This window comes from Corapipo altera, unplaced genomic scaffold, assembly GCF_003945725.1.
Source record: "Corapipo altera isolate COAL_440 unplaced genomic scaffold, ASM394572v1 22b, whole genome shotgun sequence".
Taxonomy (NCBI): domain Eukaryota; kingdom Metazoa; phylum Chordata; class Aves; order Passeriformes; family Pipridae; genus Corapipo; species Corapipo altera.
Window position 1 is genome coordinate 19,002,171 of NW_020884876.1, and position 24,432 is coordinate 19,026,602.

At 43.7% G+C, this 24,432-nt stretch overlaps 2 protein-coding genes across 7 annotated transcripts in view; both read right to left on the reverse strand.

Moving 5' to 3' along the window:
• Nucleotides 1–13,124, reverse strand: part of TLR2 (toll like receptor 2) — a 16,827-nt gene extending 3,703 nt beyond the window's left edge. The window contains 6 exon segments of the mRNA XM_027636040.1: nucleotides 1–3; nucleotides 5–1,846; nucleotides 3,663–3,793; nucleotides 7,041–7,321; nucleotides 11,601–11,654; nucleotides 12,826–13,124. The exon segment at nucleotides 1–3 is cut by the window's left edge and continues 3,703 nt beyond it. Of these exon segments, the coding sequence (XP_027491841.1) occupies nucleotides 1–3; nucleotides 5–1,842 (1,841 nt within the window). The 5' untranslated portion in view covers nucleotides 1,843–1,846; nucleotides 3,663–3,793; nucleotides 7,041–7,321; nucleotides 11,601–11,654; nucleotides 12,826–13,124.
• Nucleotides 13,125–23,721: 10,597 nt separating this feature from the next.
• TMEM131L (transmembrane 131 like) overlaps nucleotides 23,722–24,432 on the reverse strand; it is a 77,474-nt gene continuing 76,763 nt past the window's right edge. For all 6 annotated transcript variants that reach the window (XM_027635694.1, XM_027635696.1, XM_027635692.1 and 3 more), the window contains one exon: nucleotides 23,722–24,134. In XM_027635694.1, coding sequence (XP_027491495.1) covers nucleotides 23,856–24,134 — 279 coding nt within the window. In that variant the 3' untranslated portion in view covers nucleotides 23,722–23,855. The remainder of the gene's footprint in view (nucleotides 24,135–24,432) is intronic.

The following is a 24,432-nucleotide window of genomic DNA, read 5'->3' on the forward strand; positions in this document are numbered from 1 at the left end:
AAGGATGAGGATGACCAGGAACACCAGGATGCAGATCAATGACACCATGAGGGACCTGTGGCACTCCATCAGGGAGAGGTGTACAGCTCCAACCTGGGCCCCTCTCACCGCCAGCGGAGAGTCACAGACGTACTTGTCTGGCCACCCCACCAGCACCTGGGATATCCCAGCCTGGTGGTGGATGAAGGAGAGGAATTCACAGGAGCAGATGAAGTTGTTGTCGCTGGCATCCAGCAGCTCCATTCTCTTGAAGGACTCAAACTCTTCCTTGGAGAAACTGTTGAGCTTGTTTCTCCTGACTGACATGACCACTAAGTTTGGAATGGGGGCAGCACCAGGCAGGGTCTTCAGCCGGTTTTTTGTGAGGTACAGCTCTTTCAGAAATGGGAGCTGCAGTCCAAACTCTTTCAGGTTGTTAGCACTAACATCCAAAACTTCCAGCGTTGGGGGAATGCAGGTCGTTACTTCAGGAATTTGAGTGCTGGAGAGGTTTAAATATTTCAGGTTTTTTGGCCATTCGCATGCATCTGGAATCTCACCAAAATTATTTTGGCTAATGTCAAGATTATTCAGTTTGGGTAGACGAGATACATATTTTGCAGTCTGTTTCAGAGATTTTAGAGAGTTTTGACTTAGATTTAATGTTTGCAGTGAAGGCCAGGCATCTTTGCAGATTGTCTCATCTAAACGATTATTTACAAGCAAATTATCGTTAAAGTCTAGATACAGAAGTGATGAAAAATGTCTTGCAAGCTTGCATGGTACCATGAAAACTTTAGAGCTTGTAATAGTGAGTCTTTTCAGTTTCTTTATTTGTGACTCCATACCTTCTAGGTCAATAAACAGATGAAAATTCTGAATCATTACATTTATTATTGATATTGTTTCAACAAAACTTTGCCCACTACTTGCAATTTCTTTAGTGTTCCATAGACCCCTCCCCTCAAGCACACAATCTATTGCCTCTAACTCTCGTAAAGAGGTGATTTCCTTCAATAATACCAAGAATCGACTAAGAGACTGGTCTGTGAAGAAAGCATCTTTACAAGTAAGTTTTTGCATCCTAAAAGGACGTGTAGAGTTCTGCACCAAGCTTTTTGTTTCAACCGCTAATTTGATTTCTCTCACTTCTAGCCAAGTCACAGAGTGCACAAGGTCCCTAACAATTTCTGAGAATACATCACTATTTCTTAGGTTTATGACCATGTGATTTATCTTCTTAATCAGTTTCAAACTTCCCTGCTCATACTGACTGAGATTACCACCATCAATCCACAACTTGTTGAGAAGCTCAATGCCCTCAAAGTTCCCTTGCCTTATCACAGAGAACCGTGGGTTGCCCAGGCGGAGAGAGCTCAGGTTCTTCAGACTAGAAAAGGGAGAGCTTTCTCCCAGGTCTCTGTAGAAATTGCCTTGAAGGTGGAGGTGCTGGAGTGAGAAAAGGTGCCCAAACCACACAGGGGACAAGTGAGCCAAGCTGTTATTTGATAGGTCCAAGAGCTCCAGTTTCACCAGGAACTGAAACGAATCTTCATCTATGGAGCTGATTTTGTTGGATTGCAGCAGCAGGGCTCTCAGGTTCACAGCCTGCTGCAGGTCCTGGGATTGGATGTGCTTTATCCTGTTTTGGGCCAGGTTTAACATTGTGATTTTGGCGGTGAGCCCTGGGGGAATGAAGTCCAAGCCCATGGAAGAGCAGTTGCAAAGCTGAGCATCACTGCATGAAGGACAAGCCTGCTTCAGCGCTTGCTGTTTAGAAAGGTTTGCAGCTAAGAGCATGTAGATGGCCCACACTTGCCAGCTGTGTGTAGTTCCTGATTTGTTTTTTTTTTCTTTGGACATTTTGCTGTAGGAAACAGAAAGGAGAGAACGTAATGTCAACTTTTAGTGTTGAACAGTGACAGAAAACTATTGAAATCCTGTGCAACTTTATTAGTAACCTCAGATTAATTATTTTATTTGTAAGAGCTATCCATGATGTCAGTTTTCCTCTCCTACTTCAGCTACGAGTATGAAGCAAACAAATTTGGTGTGCTGCTCATCTCTGGAGTACAGCCATATCACATCTCAACAGCCATAAAGGATGTTTCTTAGCCCCACCTTTTCATATGCATGCTGACTATGGCTCTTGCCTCTTTCATCTCTGTCAGCAAAGAAGCTACAACTGAATGTTTCAGCCCTAAACAGGGGAAGATGGTTAGATCACCAATGAATTGGACAAGAGGATCAAGTGCACACTTTGTCAGTTTGCAGACAACACCAAGTTGGGTGGGACTGTTGATCTGCTGGAGAGTAAGGAAGCTCTATAGAGGGAACTGGATTAGATGGATCCATGGGCTGAGGGCAATGGTATGAGGCTCAACAAAGTGAAGTGCCATGTGCTGTGATTGGGTCACAACAACTCCATGTAGTGCTACAATATGGGGAAAGAGTGGCTGGAAAGATGTCCAATAGAAAAGGATCCAGAGGTGCTGGTTGACAGCCATCTGAACATGAGCCATCAGTGCGCCCAGGTAAACAAGAAGGCCAATGGCATCCTGGCCTGTATCAGAAATAGTGTGGCCAGCAGGACCAAGGCAATGATTGTTCCCCTATACTCAGCACCGGTGGAGCTGCATCTTGAATCCTGTTAAGTTAAGCCCCTCACTTCAAGAAAGACATTGAGGTACTGGAGTATTTCCAGAGAAGGGCAGTGAGGCTGCTGAAAGTAAGTTTTATGAGGACAGGCTGAGGGAGTTGGGGTTGTTTAACCTGGAGAACAGGAGGCTCAGAGGGGACCTTATTACTCTCTGCAACTACCTGAAAGGAGGTAGTAGTCAGGTGGGGGTCTCTCTCTTCTCCCAGGTAATAAGTCACAGGACAAGAGGAAATGGCCTCAAGTTGCACCAGGGGAAGTGACAATTGGATAATCTAATTGGATATTAGAAAAGATTTCTTCACAGAAAGTATGGTCAAGCACTGGCACAGGGAAGTGGTGGAGTCATTGTCCCAGAGGTATTTTAAAGACATGTAGATGTGGTATTTACAAACGTGGTTTACTGGTGGACTTGGCAGTGTTTGCTTAATGGTTGGACACAATGATCTTAAGGGTCTTTTTAAATCAAAGTGATTCTGTGATTCCATGGTTCCAAATGCTCACAGTCTTTACAGCATCAAACTGCCCATTTTGAATGGCTACCTGGCAGGCAGAAGCCTGAAGACAGCATGTTCCCCCTCCCAGTCCTTTGACTGGGCTACGGCTTCCAACACCACAAAGTTTCCTGGAAGGGATCTGGGTGTTCCCGGCACAGAGTCTCACCAGCCTCAGTGCTTCTAAAAGCAGAGCTGCATAGACTACTGCCACACCCTTTTGTACTCTGTGAAAGCAATTTACATTCTTTACTGGAAAGGCAGAACAAGCTGATATACAATGAAACAAGTCTATCACTCTTTTCTGTAAAACGACACCATTAATGGATGGGAATTGGATGTTGTCACCCTATAAACACTGGATGTAATTAGAAAAAGACTGATTTTAAAGTAAAGAAAGGCTGTGTTTCATACCAAAGGGACCAAAGAACAGGTCAGTATTGTGACGCTTACAAATTTTAACTGTAAACAGCTCCAGGATTGCAGACCAACAGTATCCAGAAACCCCGAATAAGCAGAGGTTAAGTTCTTACCTTGTGTACTGCGTGCTGTACTTTATTCTCCTCGTGTGCTGATCATGCACTCTGCCATCTGAATTGTCACCTCATCCCTGTCAACGCAAAAAGAGGTGGAAATGTTTGGCAGGTCAGATGAGGCAACAGTCCTGAAGCGACAAAATATTTCAGCCTGTTCTCAAACAAAACTTTACGTTCACAGTTTCCCAGCGTCCTTTAACTATTCAGTCAGTGAAGCATACCAGTTTGCACAGCTTCTCTTTAGTGAAGGCTCCCCTAAGGAAATCAGGGCTTCTGAAGAGTTCAGGATTGCCCGGCATGCAAGGTGTGCCCTTCAAACTCCCATTTCAACCAATTCTGTTGCTACGGCTGACTGGGGACACAAAATGAGGACAGGCTGTGGTTGCTTTCTCTTCTTTGCAAGATGAAATTCAGCTTTGCAAGCTGAAATTCAGTGTCAGTCTCTCTCCTTTTGTCAGTCAACTCCTATTGCTGGAAAGGCTGATTCAATCATTTTGCGCAAGTCATTCTTTCATAATCACTTCCTCCAGTATTAAGTGCAGAAATACTTCCTAGGCAGAACTGCATGCTCTCTATATCTCTAGTTTCAATACTTGTTGTTTGGTAGGCACTGGGACGTTGTTTACTGTGCTGGGCAACAGAACATCTCAGCATAACAAAGTGATTATTGGGTAAGTTCTGTAAAATATTATCAATACATAGAGTGATACATATATTATATTGCTATAAGTGTTGGAGTCAAAATGTTTAGCCAAGGAGAGTACTAGAGAAACACTGAGCATGTTTAATTTCCTAAGACACTGCAGTCATATGTTGCCAACAAATAGAAAATGTGTAAGAATGGGAATGATATTCTGTCTGAAACACAAGATACAATTTGAAGAAAGCATCCCTCTGCAAACATTAAAAGCAATTTTGAGAGAGGAGGTTTGAACAGAAACATAGAATTGGTCAAATAGCCAAATATGCTGTTTACATAAAGGGGGAGGGAGTCTTCCTACCAGCTCTGAAAGGGAAATCAATTAAATTCAAACACCAAACATTCCAACTGCTGTTTCCACTTTGTTTCCTGTGATCAGAAATTGTCACAGCCTGCTGCCCTCTTGCACCAAGAAGTACCTACCTGAGAGCAGACAGACAGACAGACTGATTCCTGCCATATGTCAGAGGGCCCACACCAGCACGTGTGTGCTCAAAAGCCCATGGAGAACCCAAGTGTGCCTAGCAACCTTCAGTCCTGCACTGACATTAGCATTGCACATTAGGTTAAGAACTCGTCGCTTTTCAAAAAAAAAGAGGATACCTGATGAGCATAACAACATTGTAAAACAGAGGCAAAGCAGCTGTGAGGCACAGCCAAGAAGGGAAATAGTCGTTACGTGAAGGGATGTCATCAACTTCCCCAGAGCTACCTCTTCCCTCTAGCACCTCTCAGCTGAAATGGTTCTTGTTCTTCAACAGGGAAGACTTTCAGTTTTCACTGTGTTAATTCAGGGTTCAATTAGACTATATATTTTTGTCATCAAAATTGCAACTCCTTAATAAAGTTAAATCATTTTAGTTCAATTTGTGAAGAGCTTTGGAGAAGGAGACCATCAATGAGGCAACTTACATCATTGAATGTGAAATGGACACTCTCTTCTATTTGTTACAGCTTCTTCACCACACATTCAGGGAGACTTGAGGTAACTGCCTGTCTTTTCAGAAGTAACAACTTTCTCCTAACATCCAGGTTTAGCCAGCTCTCATCATGGCTGTACACTGGGCCAGGTTTCTCTCAGAAAGAAAAGATGGATGTGACCATGTCACAACTCACAAACCAAGCAGTTAATTTCATGAAGCTGCTTAAAAAGCCAGGAAATTTGTGTGGGCCTTCTGCTTGTTTCCCTTAGTAGGAAAAAAAGTCTAAAAGCAGCACAACTTCTGTCTGTCTGTCTCTCTCTCATTCCAGGTCAATTTATCAGGATTTATCATGTTATTCATAGTCAGGAGGGTCCGAGGATGCTCAAGGTGGCCAGAAATGCCCTCCACAAAGCTGCCCCCCACAAAGAGGCAAGGTACCAATCACCTGCCTCCCAGAACATCAGTTTCCACATTGAACTGCAGCATGACTCAAAAAAACCTTCTTTTGAAATCAAAAAGTCTGAAGTAAGAGAAAGCTGTTGTCTTTTAAGGTAAGAATACTCTTCATCTGCTTTTTCTCCAGAATAACTGTATGTTCAGCATTGAACAAAGTTGTACCTTGTGGGTGCCTTCTCTCCTCCTCCAAGTTTAAGCTATGATTAACCTTCCTCTTTTAGTGTTTTAAAGAAAAGCACATGCCTTCAACTACATTACTTTTTCCCAACGGAAGTGCACAGATCTGCAACAAGCCTGAGCTTTTGTAACTGCACGTTTTCCAAGCAGAGACACCACACAAGCCTTTGCCACCAGGTAGATAAGGCTAAGATAGAGATGTGGTCATCATTTTTGAATCTTTCTCTAAATGTTTCTGTTTATCCAACAGCAGCAAAAGCAGCAGATGTTTCTCTCAGCCAGTTCTTCCCTGATCCCCAGCTACAAACTGTTCAGCATCCCTGCTTCCCACTGCTCAGTGACAGGTCCCTGCATTGGCTCTGCTGGCAGGAGGACAGGCTCTTGTCACAACCCTTCTCCATCAGCAAACTGCTGCTTTGCCACAACCCTTTTCCACTAGTAAACTGCTGCTGTGAGAGAGGGCAGCAACCAGTGAGGGAGGGCTATATTAAATGAGTGTTGACCAAAATAAATGTAGAAAAAAATATATATATATTTGTCTGTGTGTGTGTATATATGGGACCAAATCACATAGGGATGGACCTGTGATCAAAAACCACAAACCAAGTGGCAACACTAGTCCTCAGTCAGTCTACCATCAGAGTTAGAAGGATTATTTCACTGTTATATCTCCACTGCCTCCTCTTTATGCATATATTTTTTTACTCAGGAAGCATGACTTTATGATGGGACTCCAGTTGCTAGATTTCTGCAGCCCTATCCCCTCTGCCAGCTAGAGGTACAGACTACTCCATCTTCTGCAGTATGTGGGCATGCTGTACCCTTTAAGCATCACCTCCCCAGTCTCACATGAGAGGATCCTGCAGCCTGTCTTTTCTCTTCCTCTATTTCCTCCTCAGTGTCAGTATCCACACTCAGAGCTGCTTGTTGCTTTTCTGCTGAGAAAGAACAAGTGAGCAGTGCAGAAGGGCCCCAACTCAGGCAACACCCCACCTCAAAGAGAAAGCAGAAGCAACAGAAAAGGGAAGCAGTGCACTAATCCATTGACCAGTCTGTGATATGAGCAGAGGTGCATTCCAGATCTTTGTAAGCAGCACAAAACTACTTCCTGATACTTACCCCTGGTAAGGATGTGTCAGCATGTCAGCTTGGCTGCAGCGGTGCCAGGCAGACTTAACCTGGGGTTCTTTTACCCTAATCCTCACTGGAAATGGATGCCAAGGAAAAGCCAAAAGTCAAATCTGTGACTCCAGTCTTTGGAGCAGGAGGTATAATATTCATGTAATTGAAAGCAGAATGGCTTGGCGTCCTTTCACAGTCCTGGAAGCAGAGCCTTGACATGCACTGGTGGTGCCTGTGCTTTAATATGACTTGCAGGGCTTTGGGTATTCCTTTTCAAACTTAAATAAAAAGGAACATGATAATGAAAAATAAACTATTTTATCTTTGTCATGTTCCATATCAGGCCTACCCTGCCAGCTGCTCAATCCCCTGGTTATATCTTCAGACTGAAAGTTTAAATTCAAAGGAGCTGATTTCCTTTGTTTTTCTTCTGGGCAATCCTTTCTTCTAGGCAATGCAGTTGTGGCAGAGCAAGATAATTCTGTGTAACTGGTTAGTCATTCAACAGCCAACCTACAGGACTGCCTCTGCCAAGGAAGCAGTTGTTGATTTATTTTTATCATATCCTTGTATTTTATCATATCCTTTTGATCATATCCAGTCAGAAAAACATGACACTGATTTTCTGCCTTAACCAAAGTGCAGCTAGCAGGGAAGTTTACAGGCTAAGACATCAAAGCTTGTTCTAATAATATGGAAAGTTTCATTTGTCTAGAACAGTTGTCTCAGCATGACTCAACAAGAGAAAATACATCATTTCTACCAAAGTATTCCTGATGATTTCTTGACTCTCAAGAAAACTGCATCAACAGAAAACAGCCTACATGCAAGGCAAAGCTGGATGATGCAGTTTCTTTCTTATTTTGCAGTTTAGGTGGAGTGAACAAATTTATTTCTGACAGGAACATTATGATTTTACATTAATACATAGTAAATACATATTTTCCATTACTACAAAGGAAAAAAACCCCAAGTATTGACCCCCTATTCTGAAGACCACTATGACAAACACACAAAATCCCGTTATCATCACTGCACAGATTTGTTACTCCAAAATGAGAACTCTGAGACAACTTACACAGAACGGGTCCCCACAACTATTGCAGCTCACTCCCCCAGCTGTCATGGGGCTGGACACCATGAACAAACATGTTCATGAGTAGCTCAGCCACACACAAACGCTGGACACACACTTGGATCAATGGCACCAGTGTCTGGCATGGGGCTCCCTGGCATGCTGCAGAGTGTAAGGCAAGATACAAAGCCAATGCCAACAACTGATCATCTTCCTCAGTGCATGTGTTGGAGAGGTCTGTCTGGATATATCTGGTTGAGTATAACTTCCTCTGAGCGCCGCCCATAGCTTCCTGCATCCCTTTGGAAGGGATCCAGCTCCCAGAGAAGATACAGGGACGGGAACCACATGTGGAGGCAGGTACCCACGCTGCTCAGAGCAGCCTTGACCTCAGCTTTTCTTACAAACCACCTTGGCTGTACCAGCCCTTATACTTGCCATATTCACAGTCCTGGATTTCCACAGGTGCTCCAGAGAAAGCCTAATCAAGCTGTGGGACTCAGAAACCTGAAACATACATGTTACAGTACTGGGATGTCAGAGGGCAACCCAAATGTACTTGGGCAGATAGGCACCCAGCTTGCTGCCACTGGGGATTCATCCCCTGAAAACAGGCATAATCTGGAAATCATATTTTCTTCTAAAATATTTTCTGCAATTTTCATGCTGTTAATTGGTTCAACATTATCAATGCACAAAGCTAGCTCTTAAGATTTTTTTTTAGAGATTTTCATGTTTCTTTCATGTAGCTTTCCCAAGTACCACTCACAGAGTATTTTAAAGGACTTTTTTTCTTTGTGCTACATCTATCTCACTCTTTTGTGTTGATTAGTTTGCTTTGCTGTATCCCATCTGTTATGGGCTGTATCCCATCTGTTATGGGCTGCCCAGAGAAGTATTAGGAAACCTAAACCACATTTCCAGTTTTTTAAAAAAATAAAAAAAAGAGGTGCCATTCCCATTTCCAAACAAAGATTTTGCAGGTTTCTGGGCAGAGCCACAGAAAACACTATGGGTCTGGGCTGCCTGCAGGCATCAAACCTGCCTGTGCTGAGACAGCGCTGTCCCCCCAGTGCATCCCCGGCCATCAGGGCTGCTGTAGGTACCCCAGGGTTGGAGTCCTCAAGTACTTTACAAGGTACAGGCTACAGGGGGAGGGGTCATGAAGAGAGAGGAATGGATTGTCTTACACTCAGTGTTAGGACAGCTTCTGCTCCATTTCAGCTCACCAGGAGAGAAAATACCCTGTCATGGCCCACCGGGTGCAAGCCATCACTGGCAGGCCGTTTTGAGGAAGTTAGGGTTTAGCATCCTGGCACTGGAATTTCCCATCAGGAGGAAAAAAGTTTCACTCAGCTCCAAGTAAAAGCTCCTTCAGAGGAGGCTGAGCAAAGGGACATGCATGTGTCATTTCAGTGCATTTCAGGGTGGGAAAGGTTCAGCAAACCTTGTCTGGCCTCATTCAGAGGAATGCATGGATACATTTCTTGCTTATGCCTATCTAGTGCTAATATGCTGGGAAAAATGCTTTCATTTTCCAGTATTTTTGGTGTTGTGGGTTTTTTTCTGTTTGGATTTTTTTTTTTTTTTTTTTTTTTTTTTTAAGGGAAGGGAAACATTCCTGGGAATGGGACCAAGTCATTGCAGAAACAGCTAGAGTTTGTTTCCTGTACAGAGGTGGAAAACACTTTGCTGGGATGCAGAGATACATATTTAACTGCTTGTTATATAAAAAAAAATCGTGTTTAACAGTTGGGCAAGAATCTGAGCAGGAAATGAAGCAGATCATTATCATGTACCATTAAAATATCAAGATTTTGTATTCATTCCAAAAAAGACAATCTCAGGATGTATTTTGCACAGGTAGTTTAGGCTTTGCATTCAGCTACTGCCTTTCTCTGTATCTGATGTCATGAAATATTTCAGACATGATAATGGATTTCAGAAAAAAGAAAACAAGTAAATTTCAAATCTTTTTTTCCAGTTATTCAAGATCTCAGAAGGTCTTTCTTCAGTGTAGGTACTCTTCTGGATTTATAGCCTATCAAGGCCCCATATTTTTTTAAAAAAGAAAAAAATCTAATGCACTATTTCCTAGATTTTTTTTCACTGGAAAAATTACATGTTTTGTGAGTTTCCTGCAGAGATTATTTCTATTGTCTTCTTTTGCAATTGTATAATTTTTTAAACAAACTTTGACTATAACAGAGTTGTAAACACCCATGAAAACATAATTTTTACTAAAAATGAAAAGCCTAAGTATAAAAAGATGTCAGTAAGTATTTGAAAAGCGCATGTGGTCCCTGGTAGGCCACTAAACCATCTTCAAATAATAAGATATTTCCAATATCTGACCATTCTCTAACTTTTTGAATTTGAACATGATTGGAAACAGACATTCCAAGCTGATTTACAAGCACACACTCAGCTATTTTAATCATTCCTCCTAAATTATCCTCAGATTGCATTCCTTGCTCTTCTGTAGGTTTTCTTGAGTATAACAGTACCAGCTTAGTAACGACAGATTCAGAAAAGGCCATGTAATTTGTGCCTGGGCTGCAAGATGGCTTTTTGTCTTTAGCACAGTACCTACAGAAAGAAACACACCATACCAGGGGATCAACCTCAAAACCAAGGTGTTTTCTACTATTTTCAACTTTAAGTTTGATTCCTCTCTAACATCCCAAGTGAGTTACCTGGATATGCCACGAAGAGCATGGCTGTGCTGCGGCAACGCAGGTATGGCTGGGATGGCCAGGAGATGGCTGTGACAAACCCCAGCACAGCTGAGCATGCTGTCCCACACTGACCCACAGTGGTGGATTCAGTCGACAGCTGTGATGGGAAATGCTTTGCTTTGCTTTCTTCAGGTTTTGTTTCAACCCAGCGGTTTCTGGCTGGTCATGGTGTACGATTGAGGAAAGAGACCACAGGCTGGGCAGCAAGGCACGGACTTGAGAGGGAACAGTCCTTTTATAGAAACCTCCCATTACTTCAACAGTGATGGGCCAGAAACACTGCTGATGTTGTAAGCCTTTTAGCAGGACTTAGGAACTCCAGCAGAGACTAAACCCCTGGTGCAATAGGTAATTACAAGTGCAGGGTAACAGAAGACCAGAAAAATCCTGCTCTTCACTTGAAACCAAGCAAGAAACTTACATGAAGATTCAAACAGAGGGTTGTAGTAATACTAAGAAGACTTTTGTAGATCTCTAATAAGTGTAGGATGCATGGTAACTCATGCTTTCAAGTAATTTGCTCTGCAGTTCATAGCTTTTGGACAGAAAAGTTGTCAATGGAAGAGGAATCAAAGAAAATATAAGTAAAAAACCAGTAAAAATAACCAACTTCCATCTCCATAGCTGTAACTACAGGACAAGAATAAGTTGGTTCAGAGATAACCATAGGGTAATAGAATTTGTCTACCGTATTACATCTGCTCTACTATGAGAAAGAGCAACAGATTAGATGCACCCTCTTACCTTTGATCAGTTCAGGCCATATTCATTCAACACTTAACACCATGAAGTTTGCACCTGTGAACACAGAAGATCTTTGTTTCTTTGGGTCTTATTATCCAGTGTTTAAGAACTTTTACCCAACAGACTGGCCATCTGGTTTGTTTTCATCTTATAACTTACACAAGTGTCAGCATAAATATTCTTTTCTATTTATAGAAATTATGTTACATTTGCACTTCTTTCATGTGCTATTTTTATGACATCATTTGACATTAATTTCCTGTATGTTCCATGATTAATAGTTTCAACAAATTTCCCTTAAAATCAGCCTTCAGAGTGCTTTATTTCTCTGTGGTTGAATCCTTGAACTCTTTGTTCCCAGCTAACATCCGACAGGAATGTTAGCCCAAGCAAAGCATACTGAGAGGCATAATCCACTGTTGAGAGGAATCTTTCTTGGTCATCTCTCCGGTGTCTCCATGCTTCCATCTGACAGTGTCCTCTCTGATATTTGCAAAGCCTTCCAGCTGAATAGAGTCTTTCGAGAGTCACTAACAAAAATGCAATGAGTAATGGGAGAAGGGATGGATGAAGTGAAGGCTGGCCGGACTCTCCTCCCCTACTGTTCAGAGGTCTAAACTTTTCTGTAAAATAAGTATTTCTCACATTTGTCATGATGAAACACAGCCTGTGAATGAGTTTGGCTTGTTCTCTGTTTCTGCAGGTGGAGAAATCCTGTATCCAGGCTGGGCAGCCCTTTCCTTTTCAGGGGGGAACTCAGCAAGGAGCCGACAAGCTGGTTTGCTGGACAAGAAACCTGTGAGCTCATAACTTCTCACCAAGTAACAGGACAACATTGATACCAGTAACTCAGTCTGGGTGAGTCAGGTCTGCAACTGGATTAAGGGGCCAGGGAACATTTCCATCTGTTTTGGCTCCTTGTGTCTAAACAGCCTGCCGTCCATGAAGGCATCGCTTTGTGCTCTGCTTTTTACTCCTTGTAGGAAGGCCCCCAGCCCCATGGTCCCCCCCATCCCCCAGGAACGCCACCAGTCATAAAATAATCCCTCTCCAATTGCTCTCCCTAACTGCTGGCACAAGGACGACTACACACACTGCCAAAGTTAACAAGCAGGCACATTAATCCCTCCTCTTGTTAGAGAGTCTTTCCAGACCTGCCTCAGCTTTCTGCTGGTGGCTGCATATAGAGGCAGGTTTGTCCCAAGGTGATTCCTTATAAACCTACCTGCAGGAGAACACCAAATGAGCACCTAATCCGAAAGGACTGAAGCACTCGGAGGCAAAGGATCAACTGCGCCGTGCGGCTGGCTCTTTCATTTGCAATTTTTCATTCCTGTGGTTTACTTTGGCTGCTTGTCTTTGGTAAATATTGTACAACAGTGAAACCAGGAAATACCCAAAATAAATAAAGAAATGGGCAATGACTATTAGATCTTCCTTTGTCTTCCAAAGGACAGCGTTACTCAGATCAGATTCTCGCCATCTAAAGAAGAGTAAAACCTCCCTGGGAATCTGTCAGAAGTGAAGGACACCTCCAGCAGGGAAGGCAGGGATAGGGGAGTTGCTGGCCTGGTGCAACCACGCTACACTTGGTTGCACGATCCTTTGGAATTTGAAGGTGGAGCAAAAGGCGCAGCCCAGCTGCCCTGAAGGCATGGGGAAATGAGAGGCTCACTACCATGCCTCAGAGCTGTCTCTGTCCTGTTTTGTCCTTAAAGTCTTGCATTTCCCACTCCAGAGTTCAGTCAGAGGTGTTCCTTCCCCTCCCACACTTGCTTTTCCCTATAACTTCTGGTGTGCAAGAAAACAACTTTGTAGATAAAGCCATGACTTTAGTGGTGTATTTACTCTGCAATTAGATGAACCTCTAGTGCATTTTAAAGGGGAAATCAGATAGCCAAGGCTTCAGGGCCACCTGTCTGCAGCAGGGTTTGAACCCTCCTTGTTCTATTCCCTCTGCTCCAGAGCAGAAAGCCAGAAACTGGAGCAGATGAGAGGCAACAAGATCACCTAGATCCCCGTCTCCACCAGTGGGAAAGCAGCTGAGAGCTGGATCCCTTCAGTCACATGCATCTAATCTGCCCTGCACATTTGGTGGGCAGCACAGTCTGCTCCTCCATACAGAGACACTGGCTTTGCCTGGCTCCAGAGAACCGTAACCTTCTGTCCAAGAGGGCTGTGACAGAGGGAAATCGCCAAGACAAGCTGTCGCCATTGCTCCTTTTCCTACAATAAGCAGGACACATACAGAATTTTGAGGCAGATACACCATGACTGTTCCACTTTCATAGCAGAGCGGATTTTTTTTTTTAACCCAAGGGCTCTCTAAACCTCTGTAAATGCTCCTACAGCTGAGATACAAACCAAAATGAGATGCTTCTTCTGGACAAGCTTTCTGCAGGAGCCAGGTGATTAGGAACTGGATTAAGCTGTGTAGAAAAGGTAGGCAGAGAAGATATGCACAAGAGCTTAACCACAGGACGCTATCAGAGATGGCTGGTACCAGCTGCGCTGAGACATCCTGAGCATACTCAGAAGCAGACACAGAGGTCCAACCGGAGTTGTATCCAAACCCTAGGGCATCCAGATATTAGTGTCAGTTGTACACAGAACACCCAAAAACTAAATGCTAAACACTCGCATGTCTGAAGGGGCAGCAGGATCCCAAATTTTGCCCAAGTCTCTGTCTTGGTTGTGACTGCAGTAGGACTGTGCTGTCTAATTCTTAAAGCACATTACAAATGTCACTGATGTTGCTGATGTCGATGTCTACCATACCATACATCTACCTACCAAAAGAAAGCTGACATTCTTTCCTTCTCTCTTTGTTGTGGGAGATACATTAAGGTCTAATGGGTAAGATGAAATTCAAGGAAAAAATCCCTGCCACAGATTTTTTGCACAATTTTTGGTGGTGACATTGTCATTCAGCTTCATACACAGGGCTCCTAGAAACTCAGCTCTAGCCTGTTTCGGTGGGGAATGCAGAGGAAGGGTATCATTACTGGATCCAGAGATTTCCTAACTGTGCTTACATTTCCCTCTCTGCCAAAAATATGCTTTTCAATAAAGCTAAGTAAAAGGTTATACTTCCTAAAAACAACCATTCATGTAACACACAAACCAGGAAACAAAATAGAAGCCCATGTCCTGGGAAGCCAAGTTTCAGTAAGGTAAAAGGCGCCAAGAGTCACGGCACACACAGCAGCATTCCCATCTATTAGCATTGGATTTGACTTACAGAGCAGAGCAGCAAGTCAGTGAAGAGATACAGACTGTAAACCAGTGTTTAGTGTTTGTGGAAAGCAGAAGCAGCTGTTGTGCAGGCAAACTCAGCAAAGTCAGCAACTTGCATAGGAGCAAGCCTTAAGTCAACTCTAACTCTAAAACAGTGTGGACTTTGAAAGGTTTATTCCAGCTTGTGAGAATAAATTGTACAACTGGAAAACAGTTTTCGGAATAAATTGTACAACTGAGGCTAGTTTTTGGAGTGTGCACTAGCTGGCACACAACATTTCCACCTGCTGCTAGGCAGCATTGTGGTTCCCGTGGACTCAGTCATCTCAGACAACCTGTCCGAGAGACCACGTTGCAGCGCAGAGCCCACTTGTGCAAATCTATGTCAGGCATTCTATGGTTTGTCTTCTCCCTGTATTTTTCTGGAAATTAAAACAGACACTCATGAGTAAGAAGACTGATCTAAACAGCGGTGGACACTGACATAGACACTTGAGGAGACCTGGGCAGCTCCAGAGACTTCCTACTCTTTCCTCTCATGAAATACTTCCTTACCAGGCTCTCTCTTAGAGACTTGCAGACTTCTCTTAATATCTGCACTATGTTTGAGGCAACACTAGGTCCACAGTAGTAGTAATAAAATTTAAAAAAACCACAACCAGAGCAGTCATTAGGCATTATTCACTGCAGGAATACAGGGGGGAATTTGAAATCAGCGAGTCAGTTCCATTACTGTAAGGATACATTATGTCTATCATCTATTAAAACACATGGCTGTGTGCGCCTGGCAAGTCCTTCAAAGTTGTTCTTTTGATCTTTGTAAAGATAAAACTGTAATGTTTTTCTAGGTATATGAGAACATTAGTTACTGTACTAGTTAAAAACCAGTTAGCCACTTGAAACTGGAGCCATCTGTTTTCTATTTATAGAGCTCAATATCAGTTTCTTGAGGACTTCTCTAACAAACTCTTTCTATGTGAAATATCAGTGAGGCTTTGGCCAAGATAGCTGAACTTCTGCTTAACAGGTTCACTGATGGGGCTGGTCAACTGACAAAGGGCTACCTTGACAAGAGGAAGCAGGAGAAGGGACAGAATGAAGGCTATGTAGAGCCTTCAGCTCATCCCTCAAATCAGCTCTTCATAAAGAATATTACTGTCTTAATTAGATTTCAGGTTTCTCTGTCTTGGGAACAGCACATGAGGTTGTGAAACCAAAACCAAACCTGCAGCTTACTGAGCTTCAGTCACGTAAGTGTTCTGGACGATGCTCCCAGACTTACATTTTACTAAGGAAATGAATAAAAAAGAGTTAACAAATCCTTTATATTTCACTTAAGGATTTTGAAGCATTTGCATAAGCCATTACTTGGTCCTCAACTAATTGTGTAACTGATTATAATTTATCAGTCCTTAAACTGATAAATTATTAAAAACCTTCCAATGAACAGAAAGGTTCCTTTCTTAAGAAAAACAACAATAAACAAACCCTCCACCAGCCAGTGAATGTGCAGGCCATCTCTAAAATGCACAAAGATACCTCTCCTTAATGATTTTGTGAGTTGAGGGCTTCCAAAAGTTGCACATTGCTGTAGGGTATCAAACTGGGTCATGAAGCTCAGCCATTGCAAGAGAAACTCATAATCTTGCCCGTGAATCTGACTCAGAAGGCAGAAATACTTATAGAGAGGAAAAGCTTGTGTCACTGTGAGCTCAGCCCCACAGGATGTCCACCCATGGGCATTTCCATCAGGTCTTTGTACCCCAGGTTTCTGCTTGCTATCAGGAGCATCCCACCCTGTAAGCCACAGGGGGCTCAGGCCAAGCCACACCTAGCCATGATCTTAAAGGCTACAACTGAAAGCATAAGAAAACCCTGCAAGCCAGGAGAGAGGGGTACTAGCTGTGCTTGTTGTGATGTAGCAGTGGTGAAAGTGATAGCAAAGTGTCAGGAGAAAACACTCAGCCGCATCTGTGCTCACCAGTGACTGTGTGGGAAAATTGGACAGCTGAGTCATGAGTAAGCAGAAGGTACCTATGGTCTGACTTCTTGAAGCCCTGGAAAGTGCAGTACATGCCAAGGACATGCAGATGGGAAAAACTGAAACTTGGTACTCAGAGTCATTTGGCAAATGCATGAACTGAACACAGTGTTAACAGTGGGAGCCCAAAGGCACACATGGTACACGCCTCATGTCCTTAACCAACAGGAGGGAGTGGAAGGTACCTAACTGAAATAATAGGTAACCAAAGGAGGAACACAAGCTGTGATTAAACAGAGGCTTCTACCAACAGAAGTAGGGCTGGCATCTCCTCTGGTTAACAGCTGCTTGCTTGTCCACAGAGGGACTGATCAACCTGCAGGCAGCTCTGGAAAGAGCGGATCAATAGGAAACCGCCACTGAGCTCCACAAACCATTTATGCCACAAACTGTGAGTTGTGTGGCTGAAAAGCACAGGGGGGGAGTTGAGGAGGAGCAAAGGCTTCCCACATTGGTTTGGTAACAGGGCAGCAATGAGATAATTTTCCATTCCCTTGCAAGTACCATTCACCCCTTCCTGCACCGTTGGTGTGCCATCACAAGATGAGCTGGAGGCAGAATGAGCCAGCCTGCTTGTAAGCAGCTGGAGGAACACCATTGAGATGCCACCTTTCTCATATGAGCACAGCAAATACCAGAGCAATAAGTTCCACCATATCACAGGCCTGAGGAGAGTGGTGGGAAGGGTACAGCATTTTCTGATGTTTCTGCAAGGTTCCCTTATCATCTTCAACATCTGGTTTGCACTCTTTAGCATTTTCTACACTACACCGCAAATCACCTTTCATTTAATGAGGCTGTGTTGAGAGAATGAAGTGAACCATTTTTCTCCCTAAATCAGAACCAGTAATCATAGCAGGTTCTTGTAAGGTGCACTGCTGCAGCATCTCAGCATGGCATGAGAAGGTTATTTCTACTTCTGAAACAGCCCTGTACCAGAGCACCTGCTGATGCCCAGCCCAGTGAAGGCAGTCCACCTTCCATGTCGCTGTCTCGGAGAGCTGGAGCAGGTCCAGGCATAGGCTTCCCCCACATCCCTGCTAACGAAGACGTGTGAAAGCATTAGCTTCCCTTCACAAATTGTACATCCAGTCAAAATTAAAAACAAATGGCAAATAGAGTGTTTTGCCAGTGTTGTTGGAGAAGAGGTCTGGCATGTCTGCCAACCCACAGGTACAGTAGCCATAACCCCGAGTGTGGCAGGGATGGTCAGGGGTATGGTCTGTCACCTTCTCAAAATCACTGCACAGGAGTTTATTGAAGAGGATGGGGGTTTTTTGGTCAGTCATGGAGATGAAGCTGTCCTTCCAAAAGATGCGTACATATGTGCTCAGTTGCAAGCCAAGCCTGGCTGCTGTTAGTTTAGCTGACAGTGATTAAATAACTAGGTTATGCTAGATGAGAAGCTAGTCCACAACAGCTAGAGAAGCTCATCTGGCACTAGTTAATACACTAGGGAGGCCACACATTCCAGGTCAGCATGGTCCCTGCTTGTGCAGGTTGCTGGCAGCCTCCAAGCAATAAAAACTGCAGAGAAATTCATGGGGCCCATGTGGAAACACCAAAACTCCACCGCCTCTGAACAAGGCTGCTAAAACCCCAAACAGCCCAGGGAGCAGGTCCCATACACAACCAGTAGAAAAACCCTTCAGAGTAACCCCAGGGGTAGAAAAGGTTTGAGGGGTTGTGCTGCTGTTGTTGCTGAAGAAAGCAGCAAGAAATGAAATCAGCAGAGGTCATGAAAAAAGTGAGCTGCAGAGGTCATGAAAAAAGTGAGCTGCAGAGTGTGTGACCTACAGTGACAAAGCAGGCACAGACAGACGGATTTTGCAGGAAAATCCACTCTACAGATAGAAGGGGCAGCAGCAATATTCAGCTTTCAGCAGAGGGGGAGTGCCTATGTCCCTGTATTAGTGATGAGCTGCAGAGATGGGTGTGACCTCTGAGGACCTCAGTTCCAACACCACCTTGTAGGGCTGGGATTACAAATCCTCCCCTTGCTTTGCTCTGTCACTTGCCCATGATGGTGCAGAGCAGAGCTCACCCACTGTCTCCCGCTCCTCCATGTTCCTCAGCTTGCAGAGATGGAGAACATCACTGGGGTTTGCCCAGCAGAGCCTCTACCAGTGCAGGACAGAGCAACTGCTCCAACCAACACCAGGGACCTCCTTCTCCGGTTGGGACACCGAAGTCTGCCAGCCTCCTGCCTGTCAGAAAGGCAGGGTGATTGTTGCATTGTGACTGGGACAGAGTAGGGCTGCAGCAACACAGCAGTCCTGGAGAGAAAGTGAGCCTTCAGTCCTTCAACGGGTATTGCAGAAGAGGATGTGATTTTCCCCATAAAACCATTTTCCTCACAAAAGTGATCAGACACACTAAACAACAGGACAAGGCAATCAAAGGTAGAAGTAAAACACGCTCATGGTGACAGGGCGGTGCCTCTGTGCACCTTTTCCACAAACAGCTGTAAGTGAGGCAAGTATGTGGAAAGGGCAAAAGCAGACAGAGGTGACTCACTGAGTGAGAAAAATAAATAATGGGTGTTTCCTGAGAGCAAAAAGGGAGGAAAACAAGTGCTGGAAAGCAATGCCCAACCTACCACTGTAAAGATCAGTCAGAAGCTCACCTGGCAGGATGGCAGTGACAGCTCTGCAGGAATTTGTGGTGCTGTGAAGGCTATGACTTCCCAGGTGTCACCGAAGCTTTTCCAGAGGCAGAGAGAAGTTGGATGATGGAGCTGCAGGCACTGCCAACCCCACTGCAGGTTGTGAAAACCTCCCTTGCCTCCTCCCCTTCCGCTCTCTTCAGATTAAGATAGTTAACAGCTCTCTTCAATGAACTTATTTGCCCCCTGGCAATCAGATCTCTCAGCTGCCCTAAGAGCTTTCAAGCTCATTTCTGCCAGTGCAAGCTGCTTGCTGGTCATTGCTCCTTTAAGTGGCTGAAACAATCCTACAAGCCGAGGCCTAGCTGCAGGAGCTGTAGGACATGTCCACCAATTGCCACTGTGCTCATAATAAACTTAAGAGCAAGTGACAACGGTGTTCCCCATCTGAGCCTGCCTTTGGGGACACATAGGGTTCCCCACATGCTTTGGACCTCAAAGGTGGTATTTACAGCTAGCCAGCCTGTCACTCCCAAGGAGTTCAAACCAGGCTCCCAGGCCAGACTGGTAGCAGTCAGGCTGCTGGGCAGTCCAAATCTCTCCCTGCAGAAGCAAGCTCAACATCATACCAGCCCCACTTACCAAGAAACAGAGTCCCAGCAGAGCACTGCTCTCTCCTACAGGGAAGCTGTGTTGGATGCTCCCCTTCCCATAGCTCTACAGTGCACGCTGGGAGGGGCAACCGTGGATGCTGCTTTGTCCAAATGCCGTCTCTCGTAGTACCTATAAGCCTTCACAAAATATGCCAGGAATATCTTCTGGCTCCATAATGGAAATACCAGACCAACAAGGCAGGCTTTTGGCCTATACACCCTGTGAAAATCAAGAAAACTGATAATGTGGTATCCCCAGATCCCAGTACACATATAAGAAGCCACAAACCCACTGGGAGTGAGAAGCAGGGGTGGTTGACAGTTCTTCTCAGTTCTCTTCTTGGGAAAACAGTCAATGTCCTGAGACTATGTAACGTTCACACTGTGATGGAAATCAACACTGAAAATTGCACCTGGTTTCCCCCCCCCATCAGCCCTACTAGTGAACTGTGCAAGCTATTCCTCTTGTATACTGGTATTTCTGGTCTTCCCTCTGCAATTTTAAGCATTTCATTGGTTAACCAAGAACAACTTTTGCTGATGTCTCTCAAAAAAAATGGTACCAGTTTCAGAGAGATCAGTGAAGCTCCCAATGCTGCTATAAAGAACACTGGTACGAGGCAAGAAATTAGAAATCACGTTGCTCATGACAATGAGACGGTCTTTAGAGCAACCTCTCCAGTTTCACTGCAGTAGAATTATAACCATTGTGGTACAAAGACACTTGTAGTGGAATTATTTATTTCATCTTCCCCTTCACTGCAGGAGGAATGATTTTTAACTGAGCCCAAATCCACTTGCATTCAACTGGATTGCTAATTAAGCTACAGATGTCTCCTGATGGCAGCAATTATTCCTGGTAACCTTAATGAGCTTGCTACATTCCTTAGTTATTGTTATGAAAAATTATATGAAATACTTTGCCTAATACTACACAGCTCTCGGGGGAATTGCTTCTTGATCTGTTCTGGTTTGATTAAAGAGAATGATTGCTTCCTTTCTTAGCAGTATTTCTCAAGCTCTTTGCAGCTCATTTTCCTTGTCTTTTTTTTGGCACTTTTAACAACTCTGACCAACTTTTTCACAGATATTTTCTTTTCCAAACATTTCTATCTGGTTTTGCTCTCCCTGAACTCTCCAGTGCGTTTGCCTGGTTTATTGCACAGGTTTTTTTCTCTCTTTTCCAGTGATCTTTTTTGTCTGGAACATATGCTTTACTTACAATAGGGACTTGGTGCCTATCAGAACTCAGTGGGGTTTTGTAGTTGTTGTTACAGTTTGTTCCAGATATAAGAAATGCACCTCCTCACAGTGGAACTTAAGGAAAAGCTTCACTTCAGTGCACAGAAAATAAGGATCTCCTTGAAACATTTAACAGAACAGAATAAACTGAGTAAGCCAAGTAAGCACAGCTTTCCAGGTCTTCTCCTCTTTCCTGTGCCTTTGTACATCCAAAATCCAACAGGCATGCTATGTAACAGGCAACAATAAACCCAGGGAATAAAGAAATTCATTGCATTTCAAACCAAAGGATCACTTTTTTTTAAAAAAAAATCTGTATTTATTGTGTTTATACTCCCACTATATTCCTCCTGAAGTCTCCTACCATAGGCAAGAGGTGCACAGAAAGCATGTCAGTGGTTATGACTACTTCTTGTGGCTTAGTACTAATTTCAGGAGCATCAGAGTTCATATGAACATGTGAACTCTCCTTCGAATCACAAGTAATTATGATTAACTCCAGAGTCAAACAGATTCCTGCCCAGCAAGGTACATCATGAAAAGCAAAGACTCCAGGTGCTAGTTCCTGATCAAGCAATTAAAACACCATAGTTTGGAGAAGCATTCAGTGATGATCCCATTTTTCTGACATCGAAACCAAAGGAAGGCTTAGGAGCACCTTCTGCATGAGCAATCAGAGCAGGTAAATGCAGCAGCTTTTGAGTATCCCAACCAGTTGCTACCTCCTTCTGAGCCAACCCAAACACATGTGAAAGCACAGCTGGCAGGGTATCTTTCAACGAAGTTTTTTTGCAGGAACTGCTGATTTACTGAAACAAACTTTTTACGGAAATGAGCTGTTTCTCCTGAAACATTTCAAGTCCTGGGATGGCATTTCTGGATGAAACCAGCAAGTCAGAGGAGCTAGTCTGATAGCTCAGCAATGTTGTGAGACTGGCTGGGCCAGAATTTAGGTCTGGGAACTCAGATTACTGAGTAGCCTTCCACGCAGGCTGTCAGCTACTTTACAGTGCCTTTTCTGTTCTCCCTTTGAATAAAAAGAAATGCAAAAGCCTCAATTTCTTGTTGTCAAAGAGACTCCTCTTCCAATCACTCTGTGTGCAAAGGCCAAGAGGAAAACAATTAAATAGCAAAAAGTAAGGAATTTGTTCAAGCTCGCAGAATCCTCAAAATGGTGACCATACCCTGGTGGTCTCTAGTCTGACCTCCCATGAGGAGCAGGACTGCCATCACCACTACAGCAGGTCACATGTGGCTTCATTCAGCCATGTCATGAACATCAAGCAGAGATCTGTCCACCCCTCGGGGCAACCTGTTCTTCTGTAGCACCACCCTCCAAGTGAAGTCATTATTCCTCATGTTCAACCTGAACTTCCCATGTGGCAACCTGCAACTGCTGCCACTTGCCATAATGCCTGTACCCACAAGATTTGGTTCTGCCATCTCTATGGCTCTTCTTTAAGCAGCTGTACAAGGATCTGCTTTCACTCTCTCTTCAGGCTTAACAAGTCCCCTTGTGCCAAGGACATCTCTGAATCAAAGGGATGCCTTCCCTTACTTTTGATACCCAGACACACTCTGCCATGCCAGAAAAAAATGCTCTACAGGAAGGGTAAACAGAGACAGCTTGCACAATAGATTTAGACCTGGCATTGGTGGCAGTGCTTCCTCAGTTGCCTTTCTCACTACAGAGATTCAGTCTCCCGACATGAGCCAACACAATGGCATTCTGTTTTGGAGAGTGGTGTGAATTCTGCTCTCAAAGAAACATTTGTTTCAGTTCAAGCTTTGGAACTTTAAACAAGTGCAATTAAATGCACTGAAAATGCTATTGCAACATGAAGGCTAAAAATATAAACACAAAATGCCAGGAGTCACAAGAAAAGTTCCTGGAAGAAATGCCCACTCACCCACACTGCACAACCATAACATCATCAAAGCGACAGCTTGCATTTTGAAGCCAGATAAACAAGCCACAATTCAGCCTTTTTTCTACTGCCAGAAGTTTACACCCACAAACAACTACTGTCAGCACTAGAAGTGGTACCATTTGGAAATTCTCTGATCTGCATCAATAGGTAAGTCCCCAGTGCTACTATTTGGTACAGATATGATTACTTGTGGTTGTAAATTTCTACCCAAAAATGCTAAACCACTCCTAGTTTATACCACAGAAAGCAAACTTCAGAAGAAACATTTGCAGTACAGGTTCATGGATGCTTTTAAGAACTAATACTGTCCTTATCCATGAAAAAAAAAAATCAATTTTAAATTTACAGCCTTCACCTGACAGTAAGTGTCCTGAATATGCTGTGCTTTTTAAAATGCACTGAATGCTCAGACTTCAGTAAAAAAAATTTATTTTCAATATAAAAGTGCCAAAATATTCACCAACATTGTAATCTATTCAGCAACCAGCTTACTCTAGTAATCAAAATTGCAAGCATCTTTATTCACATTTTTAAATCAAATTCCTTTCACATGTTTCCACAATAACCCGAGTCCCTCGAAAGAGGGAAATTTGCATTTCGATTGGCTGCTGTAGTCCATATGTCCAAGTTCATGTAGGCACGGAAAGGGTTAAACCTCGGATAGTATTCCTGCTTACACATAACTGCCTGGTTCTCCACATGGGTTGAATGTTGAGTTGTGGCACTGACGGGGCAGCAGCTTTCATAAACATCACTCTGAGGTGCCCAGATGGAACCAAAAAGTCCAGACATTGGAGACAAGCTTCGGGTGCTTGAGAGGTAGGGCTGTAGAGCAAGATAAAACAATCATGGGAAACTGCACAATGGACCATTTGCCAAAGAAAACCTGAAAACGTAGTACTAAACGAGAGGAAGCAGCACTTTTGCACAAAACTTGAGAAACACAAGTAGAAAATTGCACAGCAGTTTACAAAGAAATATGGCTGCCGAAATTACAGCAGCATTGCGCGCGCGTGCATGTGTGTGTTAAGGACTGAATCAAGCCACATGAGCTCATCCCTGTAAGGCATAGGTATTACTGTAACAAGAATATACTGTAACAAGAATATACTGTAACAAGAAT